General features: G+C 43.9%; 1 protein-coding gene across 1 annotated transcript in view; it reads left to right on the top strand.

The window, feature by feature from the left end:
- LOC116693471 (coactosin-like protein) overlaps positions 1–9,747 on the top strand; it is a 13,385-nt gene extending 3,638 nt beyond the window's left edge. The window contains exons 3-4 of the mRNA XM_032522473.1: positions 5,695–5,852; positions 7,567–9,747. Of these exons, the coding sequence (XP_032378364.1) occupies positions 5,695–5,852; positions 7,567–7,677 (269 nt within the window). The 3' untranslated portion in view covers positions 7,678–9,747. The remainder of the gene's footprint in view (positions 1–5,694; positions 5,853–7,566) is intronic.
- Positions 9,748–10,300: the final 553 nt, after the last annotated feature.

Below are 10,300 nucleotides of genomic sequence, written 5' to 3'. Positions count from 1 at the left end.
GGGGGAATGGTGACAATGACAGATCAAACAAAGGGAGGTGACTCATTTTGAGTGCCACGGAATGTACTTAATGAATTGTGTGCGTGTGTGTGTGTGGCTCCAGGCAATGGCCTTTGGAGCCCACGCTGATAAAAGTCTTTGTAGTGGCCGCTCCTGTAAATGTGTGTGAGATCTGATCTGAGAACAGTGGTGCTGAGGCTCTGCCAAAAACCTTTACAACCATTTCAGAGTCTATCATTCCCACTGGGAGTGGCTTTATTTAACCCTCTGAGGATGTTTTCACATATCGACATAGTGATGGACACATTTTTTTCTAGAGCGATGTGTAAAGAAATAATTTGGCGCTAAAGCTGAAATGTTGATGTTTTATTTCTAATTCCTCAAATCTCTTTTGAAAATAAAGATTAACTTATGAGGTGCTGTACGAGTTGTTTCGGTGCTTGATATGACTTTACCAAAGTCTTAGGTTAGATATGATTAAAGTAGTAAATACATGTTGTAGTCACGAAGCCTTTGTGAGTAGGAGTTTTGTCATCCGTCGTTTGGTTAAAACTTTCTGTTGGTTTATGGCGGTTTTCCACTGCGTGGTATCTACTCGACTCGCCACGGCTCTACTCGCTTTTTTTGGTTTTCCATTACAAAAAAAAGTCCCTGGGACCTGCTACCAGGTACTTTTTTTAGTACTACCTCAGTCGAGGTTCCAAGCGAGCCGAGGCGACCAAAAGGACGTGGTTACCTGCAGACCGCTGGTTGGTCGGAGAAATCGTCACTTATGACGGCGTTGTTAGCAAACAAGAGTGAGTTGTGTCCAACAACGGGACATTTAAAACAAATCTAGCCGACACCGACAGATTATCCCAGTCGTTGTCATAAGACTGTCCGTGACTCTCATACAGATTATACAAGCCCAGTAGTCAGAACCAGAGGTTTCACCGGTCGGACATCGCCCACCGACGTCTGCGCGGCGATTTTACAAAGCGTGAATCTCTAAAACACAACAGTCCGCATCAGTCATGTTGGTGTGTAATCATGGTTGTTCATGTACTTTATAGCGTTAGTATACTGACGGCGACGCTGAACACATCCAAATGTTAGCTAACGTTACCAGGAAACTTAACTTACCCTGTTGTGTCGGCGAACAACCGTCATGTCGATTCTGAACTCCGTCAAATTCCCAAACTCCCGTTTTTTTAGCGGTGATTGTTTGTTTCCTTCAGCTTCTTTTGAACAAAACATTTCTTCTGGCTGTGGCGAGTAGCCGACGTGCTGTTGTGAGTCGCGCTGAAAATTACGTCATCACGCGTTGCTATAGTGACCAGCCATGCTCAGGCTTTACGCAATATGCAATGGAAACGAACATAGAATGGGGCGAGGGCGACCGAGCCGTGCCGAGCCAAGCCGAGGCGAGCCGTTACCAGCAGTGGAAAAACGCCATTAGAGATGTGGCCGTTACCCAGACAGGGAGGGGCGGAAGAAAGGAACCAGAAGTTGCATAATTGGATGTATAGGATCCAGTCAGGATAGCTTTCTTCTGCTGCCTCCGTTTGAATATTCTTTAATAATCTGAAGTACTTCAGCTCTATGGGAGTTAGCTGCTAAAATGCCTCTCTTGTAGCTGATGAATGCCAAGAGGACATCTTTCTCATGGTTTGCGAGCTGCACACACTGGCTGATGATGTGGGATGCTTTCACGTCTGAGTTGGGGGGGTGGGGGGGTTGGAATGCTCTTCACTGTTCAGGCCTCAACAATAAGGGTCGCCCGGTTGGCCCGGGGCAAGTGAAACGCCACTCAGGGCTAGTAACCATAACAACCTGCCTGCCGGTTTGGGCGTCGCGGTTCTCTCCCCCCGTCGGAGAACAGGTTGAAGGATTTGATCGGGCTGGGACGCTGTGGCGCTTTAGAGGATTTTAACTTTTGTCCAACATTATTTTTGTGGTTTTTGTTGATGTTTTTTCCTCGAAGGTCTGACATATTATGTTGATGTTTTTCCCCCTGTTATTGACGCTTTTTGACTTTTTAACATTTGTTGACACTTTAAACATTTTCTTTTAACTTTTTTTCCCACTTTTCTTTCAACAAAAAGTCAGCTGTTAAAACGTTAAACCTTGCTTTGAGGTTTCAGAAAACTACTGTCCGGTTCCAACATGCAGCAGGTTTCTCCCAGAAAAGTCGCAGCTTCATAGTTTCTGTGATAACAGAATAATGAATAATAATGCGAGTTTGAATAAGCTATAAGGCGGTTTCCAGAAGGCCCTCCATAAAGCCAGTACTCAAAGCTGAGCTGGGGCTTTGAAAAGATGTCTTCATCTAAATGTCCAACCAAGCCGTCCCTCTGGAACCGCAGTTTAATATAAATGATTCCCAGTGGGTCTCCTGTATAGCCTCTTTATATTAATGTTAAATAGTTATATGTATGCGTTTATGTATGCACTAACAACCAAGTCAAATATAGTAATTACCAAGTCATTATAAGTTGTCAATATGTTTTTTTGCTAACATTTTATTTTTACAGAGCTAAAAGGCATATTTAGCAAAAGAATCGTTCATAAGCTGTGTCCTAAAGAGGCGTGGCTGGGGGGGGGCCCACGGGACACAGGACAGGAAGGCTCTCCTGGATGGGCGTCTCGGGGGGTGCACTGCAGTGGTGTTACTGCAGGAACTAACTGATACAGTCATGTAGGACTGGACCTTACTGTATGTTGAAAATCAAATATTACAATATTCTTGACCAAAATACCTTCAAAATCGATATTGCAGCGATACTGTAGGTTTGACAACAAAATGTCATTTATACAATGATATTTATGATAAATATTCCTAATTTGTTGATTGAATGACTAAGTGGGTAAAGGCAAATGATAAAACAGCTAGAAGAGTCTGGTAAGGTCTTCAGTATGGATCCACATCCAGATCCCGTGTGGATGTGGTTTCCAGGTGGAAACCTCATGAGTGTCAGGGATCTCTCCGCCTGTAACACTGCTCTGATGACCACTCATAGTCGGAGTGTACAGACTTCTTGTTAGTCACACAGAGGCAATAACATCTGGAAGACACTAATTAGTAATGGTTATTGTTACATAATGACACCGTACCGCCTGGAGACACCGCACGCAACCCAGCCTGGGCGTATTCGTTGGACACAGTGTGGAGGGAACTAGGTGGGACACGGCGTAATCACACTCAGAGTTCTGTGGCTGTGAAATACACTCTTCTCACATTTCTATTTACTTCATGTGTAAACTAAAGTTATGTATGAGTGGCCTATATTCAATTCACTGTACAACACCTTCTTTAAAATGTCGCGTGTGTGTGTGCGCGTGTGCGTGTGTGTGTGTGTGTGTGTGTGTCTCACACACACAGTGCTTTACAGAGACTAACACAATGCAGAGTGAGAACGAGATACACAATCGTATTGCACAATAATATTTGAAGTGCAGACGGTACGTAGACATACCTGTCTAAACAGGTACGTCTTTATCTGATTTTTGAAAGAATCCAGAGAAACGGAGAAGCAGACCCTGAGGGAGGAGACAGATTCATTCATTCCACCTCAGATCTTGAGCCGGGTGCGTGGAGCTGACGGCACATTTAACATGCCCAACCCCAGAGAGCGAGCTGACCAGTGCGGGGGGAGTAGCCCAGCCACAGACAGCATGCTCTGTCCAGAGTACCAGGGTTAAACTAATCCTACGTGCACCAGGGAGCCAGGGAAGAGACTCAGTCCCGGGGTAATGTGAGATCATCTATGTCACCTAGAGAGAAGCCCTGCAGCAGCATTCTCAACTGACTGAAGACGAGCCAAATCCTAAGTGGGGAGACAAGTGTGCTACAGGAGTCAATGGGAGATGAGATGAAGGCGTGTATAAGCACCTCAAGTTTGGCAGTAGATCTCAGTTTTTGGTTTATAAATAAGTTGATAGTTGATAGTTATAAATAAGACGTAATAAGCTTTACTTTGTATCAAATTAGACCAAAACAAAGAAATAATGTGGCCTTTATTGGACTGAAAACAAACACAGTAGACACCTAAATGATGCTGTATTTAGAAACTGCATGAATTTCCATATTAAACCCTAAATATACTTAGTACCTGTACCATCTGCATCCCATCACCGTAACGTAGCTATGAAAGCTACCGGGACGTTGCATCTAGATTTCCCAGGTACACCCTTATTATTATAGTTAGAGTTTCTAAAATAAAACACAAAGAATACTAAAACATGAGTATCTGTGAGTTCTCACAGCATTGCTTAAATCAGTTAATGCTTATTCATTGCAAAATATATTAAAGTGTATTGAAATATGTTTAAAATCACAATAATATTGTGTGGTGACATAAGTATGGTGATGATATAGTACCGTGAGGCCTGTGGTGACTTCCCCCCCCAATAGGAGACATCACTGGGACATATATACAACATATACTATACTAATAATACTACTACTAATAATGCTGTCTACTACTGACCCCTCCAGTGTTGTCAACTTAGTGACTTCTCTCTAGGTTCAGTGATTTTTCAGACCCTCTTAGCAACGTTATTTCTAAAAAGCGATATAGATACAGTATATATTGTAATTCATAATTCATATATCTTTTCACCCTTTCCCCCTCCTCTTGCACCGTGCACAAATTTGCGTTTCCTATGATGGCGAATGAATGTCCCGCCCTGCTCTGCCTTACTCTGTCTCTGATTGGTTTACCCTGCTTTTCTTACCCTGACCAATCCCACTCCTCCTGCCTCAGCCTAACCAATCCAACCAACGAAGGCAACGAGTACTAGCCAATCAGAGGCAGATTAGGGTGGGATATTCTTTCCCCATCCTAGGAAAAGCAAATTTGTGCCACTAAGCTTTATGCAAATGATAAGTTATGAGGTCATCAATATGTAAATGAGCAACCTTTAGCAATTTTGGAGCTACTTTCATTGAGTTGGCAACACTGGACCCCTCGTTACATGTTCCATATGTCAGGGAGCAGGTCACGCTAAAGAGGCATGTTTCCTGCTCACATTGTTTCATTTGAATAGGATTTAGAGGCCTGAAGAGGTACAAGTCAGAAAGAAAAGCAACAGAGGTCTTTTTTCTTTTTCTTTTTCGCCTTGTTGCATGTATTCATACATTATTCACAGACGGTCAGTTCTGCAGTGGGCCGCCGTGGGAGTGACAGGCGTGGTCACTCGGGGAGGTTTGACACAACGGAAAGGCTCACAAAAGATTTCACTCATTCAGTCTGTTGACCTGAATATTTCATCAGTACACACACACACACACACACACACACCCACACACACAAACACACACACACACCACACACACAACACACACACAACACACACAGTTTAGAGGTGCAGTGGAACTACAAAAGCCGCACCTGTGTATATCTGCACTGCAACACTGAAACAGTTTTTGCCACTCTCTAGTCTGTATCACACACGACACACACACACACACACACACACACACACACACACACACACACACACACACACACACACACCACACACACACACACATAACCACCGTTTTGCAAAGCTTGATACTACACCAGGTCTGTGTGTGTTGTCTGATTGGACAGGAGAATTTGCATTGTCTTTTAGTGTGGGATGCAGTGTGTACCATTTGAAATCTTCACCTGCGAGAACCTTCCATCTGTCTATTGAGTGTTACGTTGTATCTTCCTGCTGTTTCCTCAGATGACGCCCGTCTGTTCGCCTTCGTCCGGATCACGATGGGAGACACCATGAGCAAACGAGCCAAGTTCACTCTCATCACCTGGATCGGTGAGAACATCAGCGGGCTGCAGCGCGCCAAGATCAGCACCGACAAGGCGCTGGTTAAAGACATCGTGCAGGTCAGAGACTGGTTGGTGTTGCATGTGAAGAAAGTAGCAATTAAAGTAATGGTTGTTATAATGAGAGTAAAAGAGAGTGAAGCTGTAATGGTCCCTTTGGGGGGTGGTTGCAGAGGCAACACGGTGCTGCACACACAGTAGGGTTTTCACAAACAGCCATCTGAACTCAAGGTAACAGGAAGGTAGAGCATATAAGCAACACAACATAGAGTTAAAATATATATTTGAAATAGCTGTGGTCCGTACAGATCAACACTCTCGATTTGGAACGCGTGGGAACTGCGGCTGAAATGCAAAGTTTAAACTTAATAATAATGTGACATTGGAGTAGACTGATAAACCATATTATGAAAAGATACAGGCAACGCAAATTTGTGTTCACATGAACGGAGCGTGTGTGCGTGTGTGCGTGCGTGCGTGTGTGTGTGTGGCCCCCTCTCCCCTTTTTTTGTGCTGATCCGCTGACTCAACCCCATGATCCGAATCGTGAGCGTTGCTATCCGTTGCACCCCCATTGTAACTGTGAGCAAAGAGAAGTTGAGTAAATATACTGTAAACATTATGCAGTATATGTTCTTAATATTCACATATGTTAAAAAGTAGGAGATGTGAAAGAGGCCACTCACGGGGACCAGAAGAGAGCCTTAGGGAGAGGAAATATCATCAGTTAGAAACATATGAATGCTAATGTTGCTGTGTGTCTGCTGCATTTGTAAACAGCATGTCAACTTTAATAAAAGTTAAAGTTATTTTGGTGGTAACAGTTTGGCCCCTTCCTAAAAATAGACAGAACGTGCATCTTTAAAGGTCCTCCGTGGAGTACTGCTTCATAGTTATATTAGTGATCATAAACTCCATTTTGCTCCATTTCCTTTTTATTTTAACATGTTAAGCAATGCTGATACCCTCGTCTCTGAATTTTATTTTTAAAGAGTTGTAGATATCAAAAAGATCAATTATTAATATTACTTATCAAACTAAGAGTTGACAGTTAGCAAGCGTACTAGTTGCACGGTCTTTTCCTCTCTTCAATAACCCGTTCTTGAATAAAATGATGTAAAATCCTGATAAAAACAATTCACTGGCTTATTATTAAACCGCTCCGTGCAGAGGAAAGTGAAATGATCTCAGAGAGCGGTTAGCGAGCGTGTTATCCCGTAGCTTCACTAGCCCTGTGAGCTGTCCCCCTTCGAGGACTACATACTGGAGTTTGGGACAGGCTGTTCTTATGAACTATTTCTCTACGAAAAGTAATGCACTGTAATTTGTGTGTAGTCCACGTATTTGTTACTACATGCCCCACATTGACTGCCGCTGTCTAAGAGCACAAGGATTCACGTAGAAGATCATATAAATTGTTGTGGATAGGTTTTGGTACAATATGATAGGAACCTCTGTAGCACTCTGGGCTGTGACTGGACCTTGAGTAGGGTCGGGTCTGTGTCTTCAGCAGAGTGCAGCCAGTATTTAAAGCTGTACTGAAAGTACTGAACGTTGAATCGATTTCCCAGTCAGATTCATGCAGGCTCGACTATAACTAACTAACTATAACTTTGTCATACTTCATAAAGGAAACGTGTTCCTCCAAGCTACGGAAAGTATTCTTTTGCTATCTGTGGAAAAACATTACCCAGCCGTGATTAGCTTGGCTTCTTCCCATTCTGCAACTAATGAAAAGTAACTTTTGGTTTTCTGAACTGTTTTGTCTCTGCAGAACTTTGCCAAGGAGTTCATGTTTAGTGACCCGAGGGAACTGGACGCAGACAACATCCGCACAGAGCTGAAGAAGGCTGGGGGAGCCAACTACGACGCTCAGGCCGAGTAGAGAAGTGCCATGGTTCACTGGAGGGGGGGGGGGGGGGGGGGGGTGGGGGGGGGTGGGGGGGGGGGGGGTGGGGGGGGGGGGGGGGTGGGGGGGTCAGGGTAGGGTTGGGTGGGATACAGGTGGGCGGGGGGATGGGGCAGGGCAGCTACCTCTTGGGGAAAGGGCGAGGCGGGGAGGAGAGGGCGCTTAACGAAAGGGAAAATGCACTCCTGATCAATGCAGAGGTGCACCAGGCACGCTGTGTAGCGCTCGTTTAAGTCTGTAAAATACTAACAGATCACCCTAATAATGGCTTATTATAAACAGTACATTCTCTTTTTTCCACTAGTTTAACAGCTTATTAAAAAAACAGCAAACACATCAGTTACTGAGCAGTACAGATGCTGTTGATATTGAGTGAACGTCTGCATTAGGGCGCTTATATTCTCCATTTTAACAGTGTATGTGTGAGCTGCATTGGTTACATATTTGCTTGCATCGGTTTGTGTTTCTGGAAGATTAAAAATTACTTTGCCAGTACGTCTGCAGGCATATCAGGGCCAAGTTGCCCCTGGCACACACTGGAACCTCTTCCTCTAGACCTTCAGATTCTGCACACTTAAAGATACCTTAGATGTAGACGAGATTGATACCATGTTCTCGTCTTTACGTTAAATTTATAGCTGGTGATTAGCAGATTTTTAGCTTAGCACAAAGAAACAGCTGACCTTCTAATTTACTTACAAGAAACAACAAATAAGCACATTTCCCAAAATGTCAAACTGTTCCTTTAAGGGCTGGCTCTGGTCCAAAGACGGACGCCGACAGGGAAGTTGATGCGGATGTGTTACCGCCTCAAACCAACACTCACACAATATGCAAGCTCACCACCATGCACACACACAATAAAAAGAAAGGATATAAGCGCTCTTAAAGATTACGGACTCTCCCCTCCTAGCCTCTGCCCTCTCCTCAGTCAGCTCATAGTTGGTTATCTACTGAACTGTGCATCGACATCTCACACTCATCCTCGTCTAATGAGGCTGGGAGAATAATGGAAGGGTTTCCACTTCAAATTAGCATATGGTGTGAATGGATCATGTTGTAAGAATGACTTCATTGACGGGGATAGACATTTTAAAAATGTGTTTGACAACTCTTAGTCATGATACACTGTACCTCCAGGAGGAAAAGATCTCCGTTTTCTAACAATCTCCTTGGTGATGGTTGAGTCCTGCTGCCTCCTCATCTCCAGCCGGACAGCTGTGTTTGGATTACATCACATCCTGAGACAGACTGTAATTCATCCAGCTGTCTTCATACTTCATACTAGTCCAAAGGGGTCATTTTTTACTTCTAACTTTCTCCTTTTCCAGCTTTTGTTGGACATGATCAATGTTAGCAGTTTCCAGAGCTGGGGCCTGACTTTGTAGAGGAGAACGTGGCGAGACTCTTGGTCTTACGGGAGGGTTTCTGACTGTATATATTATGTCGTGGTAATACAGAGAAACTAATATATGGACCGCTCGGCAGCCTTTAGTAGTCAAGCGCTGAATGTTTCTCAAAGGATTCAGAGAGTTGAGATCTTTTCCTCTGGTGTTTCATCTCATGATCTACCACTTTAAGGTATTCAAGCCTACTGTAACCTACTGTGTTTGACTGCCTTAGCCTCCCAGGGAGAGAGGGGCATCATGGGAGCTTGTGAACACTACGCTGTGATTGGCTATCGTCCTTACTTGGGGGGCGGGACTTTGATCTGCACATGGCTCATCACCATGTGGGCCTGGGCTCATCCTCCCGACTCAGGAGGAGCCATTTCTCGGTCGTAGCATCTCTGTTTATTTGGTTTCAAACCCTCTCTCCCCCCCCCACCCGCAAAAAAATGGATGTGTTTCTTGTACCTTTTTGTTTTTGAGATGATTTTATTTTCTCTGAATAGTTTTACCTTTTGATTTTATTTTTAAGAGCATTGTTATCTTGGTATTGGCAGGAGAGATTTTCAAAAAATGATGCAAAAAAAAGAAAAAGAACAAAAACTGAGTGGGCACAAGATCAGTCATTTCCAAATAAAAATTGATGTTTTTTCCAAAACTTGCTTCTCAAAGTGTCTTTTGTGTGTCTCTAAAACGTACAATACCCGGAATACTAAGTCTTTTTGTGAGGGTTGTGTCCATGCTAGTTGTCAGTTAGCTTAGACCCTGAAAAATAATGATGGTAATCAGTAATTTATACTTTATTAATCCCGCAAGGGAAATTACAATGTCTTCACCCTGTTGTAAGACAACACATCACAAACAGGCCTGATTTACACACACGCTCTGTACCTCGATGGACAGTTGGGGGTTTGGTGCCTTGCTCATGTGCACCTTGGCAGTGCCCCAGGGGTTGAACTGACACCTCTCCCGCTACCATACTGCCGGTGGCCTGATGCATTGTGGGTAATGCAAATGCCTGGTTTTGACAAAGAAGAAGAATGTGTGGAATTAAAAAAGACATATCTGGATTGAAAATGTGCATCAGAAGTGTGACGCTGTTCTGGGACTGGAACTCCAACCCCTCATGGAAGATCCCTCACCGTGCCATGAGGTGGCCGACACACACACACACACACACACACACACACACACACACACACACACACACA

Source organism: Etheostoma spectabile, chromosome 8, assembly GCF_008692095.1.
Source record: "Etheostoma spectabile isolate EspeVRDwgs_2016 chromosome 8, UIUC_Espe_1.0, whole genome shotgun sequence".
In the NCBI taxonomy this organism is placed as follows: Eukaryota; Metazoa; Chordata; class Actinopteri; order Perciformes; family Percidae; genus Etheostoma; species Etheostoma spectabile.
The sequence above is the reverse complement of the archived record's forward strand: the minus strand, read 5'-3'. Positions and strand labels throughout refer to the sequence as shown.